Source organism: Rhineura floridana, chromosome 4 (assembly GCF_030035675.1).
Source record: "Rhineura floridana isolate rRhiFlo1 chromosome 4, rRhiFlo1.hap2, whole genome shotgun sequence".
Classification (NCBI taxonomy): domain Eukaryota; kingdom Metazoa; phylum Chordata; class Lepidosauria; order Squamata; family Rhineuridae; genus Rhineura; species Rhineura floridana.
The window spans coordinates 112302750-112322269 of NC_084483.1; the positions used below are offsets into that span (position 1 = coordinate 112302750).

At 39.2% G+C, this 19520-nt stretch overlaps 1 protein-coding gene across 3 annotated transcripts in view; it reads right to left on the reverse strand.

Annotated features, from left to right (window-relative positions):
* SHPRH (SNF2 histone linker PHD RING helicase) overlaps positions 1-19520 on the reverse strand; it is a 71530-nt gene that overhangs the window by 6826 nt on the left and 45184 nt on the right. For all 3 annotated transcript variants that reach the window (XR_009762279.1, XM_061624052.1, XM_061624051.1), the window contains 9 exons: positions 17763-17905; positions 16385-16558; positions 14605-14667; positions 13871-14096; positions 8567-8710; positions 7949-8050; positions 5009-5080; positions 3748-3936; positions 597-689 (listed from right to left, as the gene is read on the reverse strand). Coding sequence is in view for 2 of the 3 variants with exons in the window: in XM_061624052.1 (XP_061480036.1) it covers positions 597-689; positions 3748-3936; positions 5009-5080; positions 7949-8050; positions 8567-8710; positions 13871-14096; positions 14605-14667; positions 16385-16558; positions 17763-17905 (1206 nt within the window). In the remaining variant the exon portion in view is untranslated. The remainder of the gene's footprint in view (positions 1-596; positions 690-3747; positions 3937-5008; positions 5081-7948; positions 8051-8566; positions 8711-13870; positions 14097-14604; positions 14668-16384; positions 16559-17762; positions 17906-19520) is intronic.

The window sequence follows — 19520 nt, forward strand, 5'->3', positions numbered from 1 at the left end:
TATTACAACTTCCAGCAACTAAAAGAGACGCTCCAGGCATCTAAAAGATCAACAAGCCTTTTAAGAAGAGACCTATGCATCTGTGTTGGAACTGCTTTTTAATATGTTCTTAAACCTTTTTTTAAATGTTTTTAATCTTAGAAGACGTTTTGAAAGCTTTTTAAAGAAATGTTTTTAAAGATGTTTTGTTTTAATAAAACGTTTGTTTTACGATGTTTTAAAGTTTCCAGTGCTTTTGTGTGCCGCTCTGGGCTCCTGCTGGGAGGAAGGGCGGGATATAAATCGAAGAAGAAGAAGAAAAAGAAAAAGAAGAAGAAGAAAAAGAAGAAGAAAAAGAAGAAGAAAAAGAAGAAGAAAAAGAAGAAGAAGAAGAAGAAGAAGAAGAAGAAGAAGAAGAAGAAGAAGAAGAAGAAGAAGAAGAAGAAGAAGAAGAAGAAGAAGGAGATATGTAGCAAGAAAGCTACAGGATACACTTTTCCATGTATCCTAATTTCATCTTAAATTGAAATTATCCCCATTATCCATACCAACACCCAATCTAGCCATGCACCACCTCTTGATAATGTACATTTTAGATTTATAAGTTTCAGATATACCGTTGAGAAAACTAGCGATTTGGCCCCTGGATCTTTGAACTGGATTTTCTTTAGAGTCCTGACCACAGCTTCCACTTTGGTGGAGTGACTTCCCTTTGAAGAAGAAGAAAGTTAAGATTTTATTACATTTATATACTGCATACCAAATTTAAGTCATTTAGTAACACCGTGTGTCGATATGTTTATACAAATATATATAGCGAAATTTGTCATAATTGGCTCATTAAATATCTACCAATTTTTTTAACGTTATAAAATGTAAAATAATTTTTTTTAATTGTGTTTTTAAATTGTTTTTGTGTTTTAAAATCTGTGTATTTGTTTTTATTGTTTTTATTTGCTGTAAACCACCCAGAGAGCTTCAGCTATCGGGTGGTATATAAATATAATAAATAAATAAATAATAAAAATAAATATTTATAAAAAATTGTTAAGAGTTTTGCAAAAATGTTACTCAAATGTAAAACTTTTCCATGTGAATTTTTTAGCACATTATAAGCATTACTTTTTGAATTCCTTTATACCGTAGTATAACCATCAACGGATTCATTGGTATGTTTTGCTGTCTAATGAACTATGAACTATGAAAATTCCCATCCAGCTATCATTAACTTACTATAAAAAATGGAAATGGACTGTCTTCAAGTCGATCCCGACTTATGGTGACCCTACGAATATGGTTTTCATGGTAGCGGTATTCAAAGGTAGTTTACCATTGCCTTCCTCTGAGGCTGAGAGGCAGTGACTGGCCCAAGGTCACCCAGTGAGCTTCATGGCTGTGTGGGGATTTGAACCCTGGTCTCCCAGCTCGTAGTCCAATACTCTAACCACTACACCATGCAATGTTAAAACATTAAAAATCAGTCGTTCAATTTCTTTCCTAAACCTCTAGGCTTGCTGCCAGTCAGAATGGCAAATCTAAGTAGAATTATGCCTGTTTTTTATTCTGTACTTTCACTGTTAAGTAGCATATGTTATTTTATTTATTAAAGCTTATATTCTGCTTGATTGCAGAAAACCTCTAAGTGCTTTACAAGAAATATTAAAATTATCCACGAAAACAGTTAAAAACATTTCAAAAACAATTAAAACAGCAGCAGACTAAAACAAGTTTACATTTTCATTTATTTAACAGTATGTTGAGATTCTATCAGCTAACGTGCCAGAAATCTGATCATTTCCATCTGATCATTCAGTGAATTCTTATACAGGGAGCAACTTCCTGGTAGGTGTGTGAGTATACAGTGCCTTGCAAAAGTATTCAGACCCCTGACCAATGCTCTCATATTACTGAATTTCAAATGGTACACTGTAATTTCATTCTGTATATTTTATTTTGAAACACCAAAACTCAGAATCAATTATTGTAAGGTGACATTGGTTTTATGTTGGGAAATGCTTGTAAAAAACATAAAAAACTGAAGCATGTTGCTTGCATAAGTATTCAACCCCTGTGCTGTGGAAGGTCCCTGTTTACACAGATGAAATAAATTGCCCTATCGAGGATGCAATTACCTTACCATTAGCTTCCATCTGGGAACCATTAAAGTTGCTGTCACATTGTCAGGATAAAAACCCCACTGTTAAAGGATCATTGCTCAGGCTGTGGATCTGAAGGAAAATGAAACCAAAAAGCATTCTACAGAAGTGAGAGATAATGTAATACAAATGCAAAGATTAGGAAAAGGATACAAAATAATATCTAAATGTTTGGATATCCCAGTGAGCACAGTTGGATCAATCATCAGAAATGGAAGCTGCATCACACCACTCAGGCACTCCCAAGAAAAGGCGACCCTCAAAACTCAGCACTCGGACAAGAAAGAGACTTGTAAGAGAAGCCACAGAGAGGCCAACAATCATTTTGAAGGAGCTACAGAGTTCAGTGGCTGGGAGTGGAGTAATGGTGCAGCAGTCAACCATATCAAGAGCTCTGCATAACACTGGCCTGTATGGGAGGGTGACCAGAAAGAAGCTGTTACTCAAAAAGTACCATCTGCAAGCATGACTGGAGCTCGCCAGAAAGCATGAGAGTGCCCCAGGTGCCATGTAGGAAAAAGTTTTGTAGTCAGATGAGACCAAGATAGAGTTTTTTGGCCAAAACTCAAAGCGCTATGTCTGGCGCAAACCTAACACTGCCCATGCCTCAAGATATAGCATCCCTACAGTGAAGTATGGTGGCAGGATCATGCTGTGGAGATGCTTCTCATCAGCAGAGACTGGGCATCTTGTTAACACTGAAGGAAGAATGGATGGAGCAAAATACAGGGAAATACTGCAAGAGAACCTGCTTCAGTCCACTAAAAAACTGAAGCTTGGGAGGAAATTCACTTTTCAGCAGGACAATGATCCGAAGCACAAGGCCAAAGCAACACTGGAGTGGCTCAAGAACAAAAAGGTGAATGTCCTACAGTGGCTTAGTCAAAGTCCTGATCTCAATCCCCTGGAGAATCTGTGGCGCTCTTTGAAAATGGTGGTCCATAAGTGACATCCAACCAACCTGAACAACCTGGAGCAATTATGCCAAGAAGAATGGGCCAAAATCCCTTCAACGCTGTGTGCAAAGCTGGTACATACCTACCCCAAAAGACTTAAAGTTGTTATTGCAGCAAAAGGTGGCTCTACCAAATATTAATGTGTGGGGGTTGAATACTTATGCAAGCAACATGTTTCAGGTTTTTATGTTTCTTACAAACATCTCCCAACATAAAACCAATGTCATCTTACAATAAATGATTTTGAGTTTCAGTGTTTCAAAATAAAATATACAGAACAAAATTACAATGTACCATTTATAATTCAGTAATATGAGAGCATTGGTCAGGGGTCTGATTACTTTTGCAAGGCACTGTATGTATTATGGCTATGACTACCAAATGCTTTCAATGGATGAATTAAATGTGTGCATTAATATACTGCAATATAAAAATGCTCAACTTTGGGATGGATCATGATCCATAATTTTAAGAATCAGAATGACATCATAAAAAATCAATAGTACTTTTGATGGATTAGAAAAATCCATTTTGGCAAAATTTCTCTGGAAGCTCTATTGATTTCATTAAACTTTCTTCAGGTAAGGAAAATGTAAATATTTCTATGGGATCATTAGGATCAATATATAAAAGTGCCCATCTGTATGGCAGTTTACCTTCACAGGTATATCATCCTCTTGGTTTGCAGTCTCTGCAGTGAAGACATAGGAGATTTCTTTATGCGAGGTTGTTTGCCTGCAGATGGCACACTTGATTGAACTTCTGCGGGTGCCAACACTGTACTGTTCTATAATAATAGCTATGCACTCATTGCAAAAGCAATGCCCGCATGTCAACACTGCCCACTAGACAGAGAAATAAGAGCAAGTAAGTGCAACAACATTTGATATTGCAGTTCAGATGCAGATATGACCATATAGGAAAAGTAAGAAAAAAGCAATTGAAACCATTCAGTTTTAATTTCTATGAAGAAATTCATCTACAATGCAGGTTGTTTAAATATGTCTACATTACTTTAGCATTCTAAAGACAAGATTTTATAATCGGAGAAGATGACAACAGCAATATTTAAACTGAAGCATATGAAGCAGCAACACTGAATTTGGGAGTAATCAGAAAAGTCTTATTGCTGAAGAAAATCTTGAAAATATCGTTAGTGCTCTCAACTCCCTGTTATCTCCTATTCTGTCCATTTTTGGTGGCTTTCCCCTTCTCACATGTGTTTGTTTCAGCCTGTGATCAACTCTACCCTTCATCCCCATCATGCAAGAGAATGGAAGAAAAGTGGAAGGTCAGCTCTGGGAACATGTGCTGAATGAATTAAAAAGAGCCCTTTGTAGATATAACCCTGACAGGTTTTTTAGAAAAGAAGTTGGGTGACTAGGAGTTTGGGTATATGTGGTCATTTACTACTCTAAGATACATACATAACAGATTTCTACCAGCATGAACATGTGGCCAAGTGCTTAATGACAGTGCCCCACACTCAAGCCTAGGTAGCTCATCAAAAGTATTGCAAGCTTGTGAAATGACTAAGGTACAATTACTGGAATTCCATGGCTGCTTCATTGCACAGTAATGTTTGCTGTCGACTGTGGTCACATGAGAATTACAGAATGGGGCCATGCACCATGTTTTGTATACCCTTCACTTAAGAACTATAGAAAACCTGCACCAAGAAGAAATGAATTGTGCACATTTGCACAGCATTGCTTACTTTGGATTCTGCTTTTGCTATTCAAGGGAAAGGACAAAGAGTACTATGCACAGTACTGAAGTTCTACCTGCTCTTCTTTCCATTTTTTTAATTATCTACATGCATAATAGCTATTTTAGAGCCTTAAGAGGCAGAACTCTATTTTAAAAATATGAAATCTTAAGATCCTCTACAGAAAAACCCATAGCTGAACTTTTTACCTGTTTTCCAAGTTGCCGTGCACAAATTGGACAGGGTTCTGGATTAACTCCTCCAGTTGTCTTATCCTGAGACTATGGAAGTATTAAAGAAAAAGAAACCAATACAATGAGGAAACCAAAACAATGCCAATGCTACAAGCACACAACTGGAAAATCATCACTGATATATATGTATGTTCTCAGAATGAGAAAAAGGGGGTAAAAAACCCAGCAAACTGATGTGATGTGACCACCGCTATTACAAATCACTCAAGAAACAAACAGGATTAAATGACACTATATAAAGCAACAAGGAGAACATTCCCATTTCGCAATAAGAGCTTCTTCAAAAATTAACCAATTCTGAAGTACAATCTCGGCAGTGCCACTTACTTACTTACTTACTTACTTACTTACTTATTTATTTATTTATTTATTTATTTATTTATTTATTTATTTATACATACATACATACATACATACATACATACATACATACATACATACATACATACATACATACATACATACCCCACCTTATGGCCAAAAGGCCCTCAAGGTGGCTTACAAAAAAACACAAATGCAGGAATACATCCATAAAATAATACAATTTACAAAATTAAATAACAAATAACATTATTAAAAAACAGCAATTACACACAAGAAAGTTAACAAATGGCTGCTAATGTGCCGCACAATCCTGTATATTTCTACTTAAAAAAATCCCATCGATTTCAACGAGGCTTACTGTTAGCCACACCATGTTGACTCTCAATTCATTTCCTGTGCAGCTCCAGCTGGTAGTGCACCGTATCGGCAATGGCCTGGGCATCAGCCGCCGACCCAGAGAGCGCACAGTAAATCCGGTCATGCAGGCGCGCCAGTTTGTTGAAGACGCAGTTTACCACAGACTGCCCTGCAGACACTCTGGAGTCAGATCCCACCACAACCCCTCCGTCAAACTCCACAGCCATAATGGTTGTCCCGGTGCTGATCTTCTGCGACCCCCGGCCGTCCATGGCGGTCCTGATCCGGAGAGAGCGCGGCTGCTTATATTGCAAGCCCCATGGGAGTGAAGATAAAATGTGGAGACATTCTTTTTATAGTCTCTCTCAAGCCAAAAATAGCTTAAACCTCAGGCAGCTTGACCTTAAAAAAACAAATGACTGAGATTTAAGATAGTTCCTCTGGAAAACTGTAAGATGTTTTTGACTTGAGAGACACTATAAAAAGATGTGTCTGCATCAGGTATGGCACAAGTATGGGAGGGACTTCAAAGGAACAATCGGAAGCTTAAAATAGGCTCTCAATTGTTCTTTTGCTGGAGCAAGGCACACTCCCAGCTGCCCATAAGCTAATGGGCATTAGGAGCACGTATTGCTCAATGGAAACTGCTTCTCCCTTTCAGCACTGCTTCAAGCCACCCTGCATATCTCCTTTCCACCTCCAACAATGGAGATAGAAAGGAGCAGTGTGGGGAGGTTTGCATAGAATAGCAATGCCCTTTGCACTGTGGTTCCCAATCTTGGGAACCCTATGCAAGGTATTCTGACAAGTGGGAAGGACAACCCAATTGTGAATCATGAGATCATAATGTCACGTGATTGACAAGTTGTCTACCAACTCATCTGTCAAAGTTTGCCCATGGGATGAGGCCAATAAAGATCAGGTCCCTGGAGTCAAAAAGGTTCCCCATTCCTGAGCTGTAGGATATAAACTCTGATTGTCGATTTAAAAAAGATCTTAATGAGCTTATGCAAGTAGAAAAATCTTCTGTGGATTTGGGGTTTCTCATGCTGTGCTCTCTCCCAAGGTCAAGAGACCGTTAATCTTTCTACTAGCAAAAGAGCATCTTTGGATCCAAGCCAATTATTTTTCAGAATTATAAAACTAAAAGAAAACGCTGCCTGAGATTCAGTTATCAACTTTAGGGTTGGTATGAGAGCCACATTAAAACAGGTTTAGGACTGATACGAGAGCTATTTTAAAGGAAATATAAAAAACTAGTTTGTATTCACCAACTACAGTTCTTCGTTCATGTTTCCAAGGGACCATCAGAGGGTAATTCTCAGACATGGTTTTGCAATGCAATCCAGAGTTTTAGGTGTGTCCAAGAGCATGCACAAGCTCAATGAGACTTCTGCCTCTTTATAATGTAGGCAACAGCCATCTTCCTCACTGTAAAATGTTTTTGGAACTTCCCTGAGAATCAAAACCAGCTGGCCATGTAGTATGGTAGGCTATTGTATATGAGAAAGAATCCCATTTTGTACACAGAATGACTTGCATAGTTCTCTGAACCAAGATGATGATTTAAAAATTACAAAGTTGAAATTAAGGAAGAATCAGATTTTTTTTTAACTGACGCTGTTTGCAGTGTTTCAAATCAATTCTGTGAAGGTTAATCCCAATTTATGGCGACCCTATGAATAGGGTTTTCTTGGTAAGCAGCATTCAGAGGTGGTTTCATTGCCTTTCTCTGAGGCTGAGAGGCAATGACTGGCCCAAGATCACCCAGTGCGGGGATTCGAACCCTGGTCTCCCAGGTCGTAGTCCAACACTCTAACCACTATGCCACACTGGCTCTCCCATGAAGGTTAAAAGCCCGTATATATTTTACAGCTAGAAAGCACAATCTGGAAGGGCTGCTGCTTCCAGGCATAGTTATCCAAACATCTGCAGTAAGTTTCTGCAGTTGTACATGGCCTAGTTTGTCCTATATTCTTTAAATCAATATTGAACATACTTGAAGGAATGAGATGAAATCTGCAGAACCTCAGCAAAGTTTTTTCTTGTCACAGTTCCCACTGGCTCTTTGAGGAGAATGCAAAGCAGGAATAACTACTTAGTCTCTTTCATTAGATATTCAATTAATACAAGGGAAGACTAAAGAGAAAATAATGTCTACAAGGTAGGGGTTCCATATTAGTGTAACATAGAAATGGGGCAGATCAACCTTACCTTTTCTAAATTAGTGAGGTAGAGGAGCTGGCCCAATTTCTTCTGAAGCTGTGATTTGGCAACTGCTTTGTCATTCAAAAGTTTCACTCGATTTTGTTCTACCTTAAAAAGCAATTTTACTCTTTAGGAATGTTTCATTACTATTTTTTGAACAGAGTTCACAGTGTAACATAAACTATCATCTCAAGTGTTACTATTAACTAATTAAGGAGAAATTATGAAATGCCACCTCTCTCTCAGCCCCAAATATATACCATTTTCAGCATACAGAAGGTTCCGGAGGAGGACAGATTATTTGCCACATATGTGATTTGATTGTCTAGCTGCTGCTGCTGTTTTTGGATTTAGTTTGTATAATTTTAACTGTGAACTGCTTTAATGCGTTTTTATTGAAAACTACCTAGGCAGGGAGATAATTAAGGCAATCTATAGATATAATATAATAAACACAAAATACATTTGGTGGTCTAAGTGATCTCTAATCCCACAGCAATGAACAGATGCTTCAAAAAGAACAAGCAACAAACAGCAGGACTGAGTTTTTAAGTTCTATTTAGTGGCAAGTGTAGTCCTCAATGATGACTGAAGCAGCACTACTGTTACACAAACTCTTGTCACCTCATGCGGTTCTATTATGTGAAGAACAGGGTGGTTCGGTTTTGGCTCTTCTGGATGACGCACTCTAAGCCGTTCTGTAGCCATGGCAAGTTCATCAATAGCAGACACGTGATCTCTTAGCACCATCCAATATTCATGAAGCAGCTGAAGGTAAGGTTTGAAAAACATCATCATCAAAACAACTGGAGGCTGTGGTTAACAAATAATTTGTTGTCTCGATACTAATGATTTCAAAATAACATAGGCAGAAAAACCTAATGGAAAATTACAGCTTAATTCTGTAAAATTGCTGTACTTTTTTGCTACACAAATACACTGCAACACATACACATACCCTCTCAATGGTACATAGGTGAAAGTTGCAGTAAACTAGAAATGGTACTTTAACGATGAGTGAAGAACCATCTATTTTTGCAAAACTAAGCAAACATAATTCCTGGTTTTCAAAAATAGGCCCAAAGACAGAATAAAAAGCCCCTTCCCCCCAAATAGCAAAGCAAAACTATGGGAAAATCCCAGCCAATTATTTATTTATATAAATAAATTAGCATATATATTATCTCAATTCTTATAACTACCTAGTAAAATAAGCCAGAATGATAATCCAAAATAGAAGATATAGAACCAACCACCTCTTCCTTAAGGCTACGTAATTTATGAGTAAGATTCACTAATAGGCAAAAAACCTTGTGGTTTAAAAATGTACCTATAGCCAATAGATATTTCTATCAAACTTTAAAAAGCAGGGAAATTGGGCAGCTATAGTGAATACACCAGGGGAGCAGGAGACCTGACCTCTTCTCCGAGATACTGTACCGCACTATAAATTTGTCAAAATGCAAACACAATTTGGGTTGGTCTTTCACAGTCCAATCCACTTCCTGTGTAGCTTGGAAGAATTTAGTCACATGTGCCTCTGAGCATATGGTGAGTGGTGGAAACACCGGCCATCTCCAAAGATGGAGAATTACATTTTTGTCTGTTTGTTGGTGTTCTTCTTACTTTGCTTCTTTTCTGTGTTACTACTGGTTCTACAGAGAATCTAACCTAGAAAATTATATTTCTCTCATTATTCTTCGTAGAAATATGTGTTAAATTTATTTTTATTAATTTCAAAGCTTTTTTATTGGTCAATGTCGTATGATGGTGAAGATAGCCTTTTTTTGTTTCAAACTGGAGATTATTCTCTATTTCTATTTTGGGTGCATTAACAGTTGAAGCTGAAACTGCAGTTTGATGTAAAATCAGACTGATTATAATATGTTGCTACTTAAGCAATGGCTCTATCTGTTGGAAAGAACAAACTTGGCCTGCCCAAGATGAATGTTTTCAGCCTGCTATGCTTAAACTACTTCACTTAAGGAAAGGTGGGCATGGTCAATTAAAAATATATAGCACACCTAGAATTTTGCTGGAATATATTTCACCTCCCACTGTTTTATCTTGTGCAAACGGAGACACTCCTCATGTCCATTGGAAACTATTCTGCAGAACAGTCAGTGCCATTAGTTCACAATTGTTTTTGGAGCTTTTTTTTAGTGTTGCAAAGTGTTGTTGCACTTCACATATTCACAGAAACAGAAGCAAAAGAAAATGAATTACTATAGGAAACTTCACTAAAATTGCAAAGTAAATCAAACATATTTAAAGTGACTATCTGAATGATATCAACATTTCCTGTTTGAAAATCTGTGCTTAATTGATAATGGAATATTATGTTCAAAAATGTATAGATACTAGAACTAAAGCAACTTTCTTAATGACAAAGTGACTATCTGAACGATATCAACTGTTTTAATATTGTTGCTTTCTTCCTGCTAAAACAAAATCAGCATGACCCGTGTCTTCTGTTCTTTGGACTGACTGCAGGTGTTGCCCCCACTCACCATATGCTCAGAGGCACATGCTACCCAATTCTTCCAAGCTACACAGTAAGTGGATTGGACTGTGAAAGACCAACCCAAATTGTGTTTGCATTTTGACAAATTTGTAGGGCTGTACAATATCTCAGAGAGGTCAGGTCTCCTGCTCCCCTGGTGTATTCACTATAGCTGTCCAATTTCCCTGCTTTTAAAAGTTTGATAGATATATCTGTGGGCTATAGGTACATTCTTAAACGGCAAGGTTTCTTTTTGCCTATTAGTGAATTTCCCTGCTTTTTAATCCCGGAGATAAGAAATGGGATCCTGTGCAAGTTTGCTAAGAATGGATTGATCATTTGCATGCTTATTCAGTTCAGCGGGATTTACTCCCCTGCAATCATGCTTAGGATAGGTGAAACTGTCCACAGGGGACAGGGGAGGAGGGGGATGGGAGCAGGTAGAAGGTGGTGGAGAGCAGGTTTGATCATTTGCATGTTTATTGAGTTCAATGGGATTTACACCCGTGCAATCATGCTTAGGATAGGTAAAACTGACCATGGGGAGGGAAGCCTGGAGTGAGCAGGAGAGGAGGAAAAAGGAAGGGGGGAGAAAAGGAAGGAGGAAGCGAGAGGAGAGGGAAAGGAGGGAAAAGGCAGGTCTGATCATTTGCATGCTTACTGAGTTCAATGGGATTTACCCCTGTGCAATCATGGCTAGGATAGGTAAAACTGATCATGGGGAGTAGGAAGGGGAAGGGACAGTAGAGAGAAGAAGAAGGAGAGGGGAGCAGAAGGAATGGGAGGGGGAAGGAGGAGGAAGGGACAAAAAGGAGGTGATGGGAGGGAGGAGGAGGGGAGGTTTGATCATTTGCATACTTATTGAGTTCAGTGGGATTTACTTGCTTGAAAATGAAATGGACTGCCTTCAAGTCGATTCCGACTTATGGCAACCCTATGAATAGTAAGTGGTATTCAGAGGTGGTATACCATTGCCTTCCTCTGAGGCTGAGAGGCAGTGACTGGCCCAAAGTCACCCAGTGAGCTTCATGGCTGTGTGGGGATTTGAACCCTAGTCTCCCAGGTTGTAGTCCTAGGATAGGATAGGTAAAACTGACCATGGGGTAGGAGGACGGGGAGAGGGGAGGACGGGGAAAGGGGAGGGGTGAAGGAAGGGAGAGGGAAGGGGCAAGAGGGTGGGGGATAGGAGGGAGGAGGATGGGAGGGCAGGTTTGATCATTTTCATGCTTTTTGAGTTCTGTGAGATTTACTCCTGTGCAATCGTGCTTAGGATAGGTGAAACTGACCTGGGGGAGGGGCGAGGGCAGTAAGGGGAGGGAAGGGGATTGGGTGGGTGGGCACTGGGAAAGAGGGGAAGCTCCTTTCCTTTCCAAAAGGAAGACACTGTGAACAGTATCATTCTTTTTCAGCATTTCCCCCACCTTTTTATTCTACAGCAGGCACATGTAGCCTCCCACCCAAATTTCAACCAAAGCTATCCCTGGCCACATCCACACCAGACTCTTATTTAACTTTAGGCAGTCATGGCTTCACCCAAAGAATCCTGGGAAGTGTAGTTCGTGAAAGGTGCTGAGACTTGCTAGGAGATGCCCTTTTCCACTCACAGAGCTTCAAACCACTCTAGACACTGGAGCTCTGTCAGGAGAATAGGATTCTTCTCTCAGTACCTTTCACAAACTACACTTCCCAGGATTCTCTGGAGGAAGCCATGACTGTCTCACTTGAAATCAAAGTCTGTTGCGAGTGTGACCCCCTGATTAGGCAAGTCCAGCAGCTGGTAGTCTGGCTTTTAGAATACTGACAGTTGGTTCTTACTGAGCATGCCCAACATTATCATTGAATTGAAGCCAAAATTTCTTAAATTAATTAAAAATCAGCCAGGCATTTTTTTTAACGTTTAAACTGCAGAAGATGAAGTTCAGAGTATGGAGCAAGGTCAGTAATAGGATTACACATACTCTGTGAACATGGCTGATTTTTAATTAATTTCAACAGATTATGAGAACTCTGACAGAAAAAAGTCCAAAAGGGCTCTGGTTTTCCCCCCTCTCTTTTTACACTTTGAACTCGTGATTCTCTGTTTTGTGTATCACCATGAAAATTTAGAGGGTTGTTAAGCAAGCGTTTCTGAGTTCAGGACTATAAGTTTTGTAAGGTTTTGTTTTGAAATGAGGTTATGGGAAAGATCAGAATGCCGAGGGGAGGGTATTTTCAATTTAACATTGCGAAATGCGAAAAATCCACGCATTTTGCACCAGCTGACTAAAGTATAAAGCCACTCTCATAGCTGTGTAATAAGATTTTACCTACAGCCTCCTAGTTTAAAACTGATTCTCTCAGCCATTGAACTGCACAAGTCATTTAATAATCTAATAGCTATAGTTTGAGGAATAAAGAACTATATTAACTTAAAATGCCTTCACAGTCATCAAATTCTAGGTGAGAGGATACTGGATGAAAATTATACGTATTAATCCACACTTGCCAGTGGTCTCATTTTTAAATAATGCTACCATGCAGTACAGAATTTGAGGCCTGGGTACGGTACTGCAAAGCCTACATGGCCAACTGAAAGATTACTAGTAATGGACAGATGGGAGATACAAACATATGGTATTTTTTTGTCACTGGTAACAGGCCTCCATATGTGTCCTCAAAGCAATTGTATGTGAAGAGACAATTTGTTCCCCACTTTCAACACTAGATGCATGTTAACATCATAAATGGCTGATTAGTTTCAGTAATTTGACTTCCTATATGACAAAACTTCCATCCTGGAAGGAAGAACTAGGAGCAGTATCTCAAAACGAGCCTTTTAGCCTAACGTAACCTAAATTTAAAATATCTATACCAAAGAACTCTTTGCAGATTAACCAGTTTATTGTGGCATAACCTTTCATACATTAGACCTGAACCTCTTGGATCCATAAGTGTTAGCTATATATTTGTCCACTGAGAATATCTACGTTACATGCATACACACAAAAAACCCCAATTATGGACAGTGAAGCCAGAAGGCTATGAAATGCAAAGGGTAGTGGTAGGTCTGTGACAATTCTATGCAGAGCCAAAGATATATCAGTGAGAATATATATACTGCTCACACACATGAAATGAATTGTTTTGAAAAGTTGTGGTTATATTTGATATGTATTATTACCATCCTTGTTCTTTATTGAATGAATTATAATTGTATGAAATTATTATTGAACCTTCTTGATATGTTGACAATATAATTGTTATATATTTTGTGTTTTATGACTGCTGTCAGTAAACTGCTTTAAAGCACATTTAATGGAAAGATGGTTTACAAATATATAGAAGGATATGACTGATATGCACGAGTCATCTATATGTCTAAAAATCAACTCAAAAAGTTCCTTATGTTCAGAACTTTTTGCCAAGATTTCTTCTTGTTGTGGTACCTTATATTCTTTTTTCCATGCTTCAAAAAGTTCCAAGAAGATGCCGCCCTCTTCAATTGCCTTGGCATCTATTCGATGAGCTTTGGCAAACGACAATATGGCTTTCAAGGAGCGCTCAGTTTCACTTGCTGCCCAGAGACCTCTGCTTGTAGTAGGCAACCGATCATCAACTAGGCCTTCTTCATCTTCTATCATTTCTTCAAAGATCGCCATCTGTCCTTTTACACTTAAATGATGTAGAAGCATTAGAGTTGTCACCATATCTGAACACCGTATGACTCTTAAAACCAAAGATAATGGACAAACAGAAGCCACAGTGCTTTCATTTTCTATATAATTTTTTAAGAGATGTGGCATACACAAGACACTATTGAAGTGGAGCAAATATTGTTTGGTTTTGATTTGTAACTGTTATCACAAGTCTGTTATGTTGTATTGTTCAAAACACGCAATAATAGTATTTATTTTAGAAGTGGATGTAGTGACCTTGTTTAAAAAACTAATACCAATTCTCCGTACAAGAACATAGCAACAAAGTGCAAAATCTACCTGAGCTGTGTACTCTCAAGAGGTGAAATAGTTTTCAAAGAGAAGGAACTCTGTTTCTGCACCAGAAAGGATACAGAAGGTAGACACATCTTTGGTGAATTTTGTCCGAGCAGAAACTGCTTTCTTATCTATGAATAGAAGTTTTCTTTCATCACAAGTGCATAAAAAGAAGAAGAAATACTTACGTATGCGAGAACAGTTTTGACTCGTACTCTGTGAACAATTCATCAGCCTTACAGAAGACACAGCTGGAATACAAGATATTACAAAGAGAAGCATTTTAGAAAATCAGTAAGCAAATTAATACCCAAATTTGGCAGGACCATTCTTCCCATAAATAAAAGATTTACAAACTCCACTGAGATGCTCAATGAGAAATTTAATGAGTAAGAAAAATATATTGAGGTTATATATACACCTTCTATTGCTTTACTTCAGTTGCAGGGTATGTGCCTTGATATCAGAAGAAAAGCTAATGTGAATCTCAATGACAGAGGTATAATTTTATTTATTTATTTTTTTAAAAGGCTTAAAAACATATTAAAAACCAATTCCAACACAGATACAGACTGGGATAAGGTCTCTTCTTAAAAGGTTTGTTGAAAGAGGAAGGTCTTCGGTAGGCGTTGAAAAGATAACAGAGATGGCGCCTGTCCAATATTTAAGGTGAGGGAATTCCAAAGGACAGGTGCCACTACACGAAAGGTCTGTTTCCTATGTTGTGCAGAACATAATTCCTGCTAAGATGGCATCTGCAGAAGGCCCTCACCTGCAGAGCACAGTGATCAATTGGGTATATAAGGGATAAGACGGTCTTCCAGGTATCCTGGTCCCAAGCTGTATAGGGCTCTGTACACCAAAACCAGAACCTTGAACTTAGCCCGGTAGCTAATAGGTAACCAGTGCAATTCTTTCAGCAGTGGGGTGACATGCTGGTGACACCCTGCCCCAGTGAGCAGTCTCACTGCTGCATTTTCCACCAGCTGCAGCTTCTGGACCAACCTCAAGGGTAGCCCCACATAGAGCGCATTACAGTAATCCAGCCTGGAGGTTACCAATGCATGGCCAACAGTGGTCAGGCTATCCCGGTCCAGAAATAGCCACAGCTGTCTTACCAGTCAAAGCTGGTAAAAGGCACTCCTAGCCACTGAGGTCACCTGGGCCTCTAGCAACAAAGATGGATCTGGAAGCACCCCCAGAGTACAGACCTGCTCTTTCAGAGGGAGTACAACCCCATCCAAAGCAGGCAACTGACCAATTATCTGAACTCGGGAACCACCAGCTCCGTCTTGCTAGGATTCAGACTCAGTTTATTGGCCCTCATCCAGCCCACCACCAAGTCCAGGCAGCGGTCCAGGGCTTGCACGGCCTCTCCCGATTCAGACCTTAGAAAGAAATAAGAGCTGGGTATAATCAGCGTACTGCTGACACCTCACTCCAAATCTCCTGATGACTGCTCCCAAGGGCTTCATATATATGCTAAACAGCATGGGGGACAAGATGGTGCCCTGCAACACCCCACAGCACGATGCCCAGGGTCCAAAAGATAATCTCCCAATGCTATTCTCTGAAAAGAACCTTGGAGATAGGATTGGAACTTCTGTAAAACAGTGCCTCAGATACCCATCTCACCAAGTCGGCCCAGAAGGATACCATGGTCAATGGTATCAAAAGCCGCTGAGAAATTATGTAAGAATAACACAGTCACACTCCCCCTGTCCTTTTCCCAATATAGGTCTTCCATCAGTGTGACCAAGGCCGATTCAGTCCCATAACTAGGCCTGAACCCAGATTGGAATGGGTCAAGATAGCCTGTTTCATCCAAAGGTATTTGCAATTGCTGTGCCACAACCCTCTCAATCACTTTCCCTAAGTTGGGGTATTTGCAACCGGTCGATAATTGTCACAAACCAATGGGTCCAGGATGGGCTTTTTTGCACCCCCCAAATATGTTTTTACACTTACTTGTTTAGGGGTAATCTCACAGGCCGCAGATGGCAGATGGTGGCAGCCTCAATAACCTCTTTTGAAGGAGGGCCCTCCAGATTTTTCACAGCCTCTCTTACAAGTTTCTGGAATTTCTTCACTTCTTCCATTTGAGTTGTGAGCAGGTATTGAAGGCCTCTACAGTCACGGAATCTAGCAAAAAAAAGAGACAAAAAGAGTCAAAACTTTATAGATACCCCGCTATACGGACCTTCACTTTAAGGACACTCGCAAGTACGGACCTACTTACAGTAGCACCATTCCCGTTTACGTATGCTTGCTTCGCAAGAACGGACACTTAAACTTGGGTTGTGGCCTGTTCTTTCGGTGCGTGGGGGTGTGTGGAAAGAGACGCGATCGCGATCAGCTGGGAGGCGCGATCGCAATCAGCTGGGAGCGTGGCGGCGCAGCAGCAGAGGCGCCACAGCACAGCAGCAGAGGCTTTAGCGCGGGGCTTTGAGGCTCTGCGTGAAGGAGAGGTGGCACAGTGGCGGCGCAAGTGAAAAAAGGTAGTGCTTCACTTTAAGTACATTTTTGGTTTACGTACTTGCTCTGGACCCATTGAGTACGTTAATGCGGGGTATTCCTGTATTTTGGAATCACTGTATTGACTCACGGCCCATAAAATGGATGTAGCTTGCTCTGACAGAACAGCATGAGACTGTTCAGAGGGAGAGCAATCAGAACCGAGTATGTTACAAACTGCTTGCATACCATTCCTGCTTATCACTTTTGGCACAATGCAGAGCTGCTTCTGAGAGTAGCCTATACGACAAGTAATGTGCTTAAATAAGACAAGTGCAGTTCTTTGAAAAAGCACATCCAATGCAAAGCATACATCAACATTCATTTATAAACTATTCTACACCAACAGTGGGAGTATACTTACCAATGACTAAACTGATTTGTTAAATTTATTACTGGAAAATGGTGCTTCAGGAGTAAAACAATTTAATATAAAAAAACTGTGAAGTTATAGCTCCAGAACTAAATACCTGCTAAAGCGATGAATGAATCCAGTATATTATCTCAAAAACTAGTAACATCACCACCATATGCACCCAAAATGCAATTCTGATGAATACAGTATAATTTTATTCTTGTGAAAGAAGAACCTAGCATACATTACAAACTAAAATAACTAAGTAGATTTAAATGAATGTACTGAGAAACAGAAGACGTACATTTTAAAAAACAAGTTTTACATTTAGGCTCATCTGTTTGAAACATTTTTATATGTTTAATTGTTTTCAAGCAAGCAATGCCTGCAATATGGGTATATGTGCTGGAACAAACTGGGTAGCCTTGAAAATATCAATCTATGATAAGCAACCTTAGTTTATAGTGGCTAACTTACTTGTCTGCCATAGAGAGCTTATTACTTTGCTGTTTGTAGTTGCTGGTTAGATCATTTTGCACCCGTTGAACAAGCTCCTCATCAATGGCATATTGTATTGCTGACTGGATCACATCCAACCACCAAGGTGAAGTGGAGCGTACCTAGGGGTAGGACAGAAGATGTGTCCAAATATAAGTGTGCCATAAATCTTGTTTTCTATTCTTTCATATCACATTAGTAGTAAACCCTTCAGAAAACAATTGTGAGATCAAGCTATGGCTGGGAAACACAAGCAGATTTCTCCCAGGTAAATCTTGACACATTGCAGTCACCTTAGATAACTTCAAAACCTATTTTTAAAAATATCAAATACATCTAAGTAATTTCTGCGAGAGAAAGAATACTTATTTTTTGTTGTAGTGTAAATCTTTTATTCTTTTTCTGCCAAGATTTAGTTACATGAAAAGCTTTTAAAAGAAAGAGAAAATCTGTAGTTAGGTCAACAATGAAAAAATAAATGAGGAATGATTGAAACTGTGGAAACAGTCTAATGAGGTGGGCATAAATATTTAATGATATGTGCACTTCATCTTCTTCTTCACCCCAAAATGCAGTCTTAATAGGCTTGAAACTGGAAGAGTTATTTTGATAAATTATTTCCTAAGAGCTTCCCTGAACAGCTAGACTGCAAAAAGTGAATTAATGTGTTGAGGTATTCTTGCCTAAAAATAATTAGCTTCTTAGAAAGGTAAGTCTCATCTAGAGCACTGCTTTTTATTAGTTATATAGAAACATAGCATCTTCAAGGGCAATAGCATCTTTTAAGGCTTATACAAATGATACTGCCCTTAAAGATGCTGTTCGTTGCTCCAGTATAAGCCATTGCTTAACCTACATTTCAAGAAATGAATGCAAATGTCATGCAATGAGAAAGTCACATAGTGGCTGTATTTGGATGTCACAACAAGCCTGAGTTTAGTGAGAGGTGAATGAGCCTAGGCAAGCCTTAGACTCACACTCCCTCCTCCAATGAGGAAAGTGCAGGTTTCTTTTAAACTGACAATTTGTTGATTTGAATGAAACAAAAAGCCATGGTTAAGTAAAAATGGAAGTGAAGCTTCCGAACTCCTTCTAAAAGTCATTCCAAATGAGAATTGTGTGCAAGCCCAAGGTTCATTCACTAGCACTGAATTATGGTTTACTGTGATATCTGAACACAGCTATCAGTGTTCACCATCATCCCATGAATTGTACCCTTCACAGAGTGCAACAGCGGACAGAGTGTCAGACTAGACTCGAGCGGTATGGATTCCGGTCCTTGTTCATGACCTTATGTCAGTAATGCTCTCTTATCTTATATCAACATTGTGAGGCTGAGTTCTCTGGTGGAGTGGAATATAAATGAGATAAATAAAATTTGCTTTTATCTATCTTTTTTTTGGCAAGTTTAAATATTTCTAAAGTTTCCTTATGGTTAAGCTTTTAATTTGCATCTTCACTGGCCAATTCATGCAAAGAGGGAAAACAAGTTTCTCTCAATATTTAATGACAAGAAAGGGGCAGAGAGAAACAACATGAACATTATTCCACAGAAACTCTATGGAGGAACAATACACTGGGTTGTATCCAATGCAGCACAAGTGGACTTGTAGAATTGGACTTCACTTTCCTCTTTTCCTCCCATGCCCCCCCCTCAAATCTACTCTGGAGGGTCCTCCAACCCTCTGGAGAGAGTTCTGTGTGCACATGGACATCTATTGCATGAACAGAATGGCA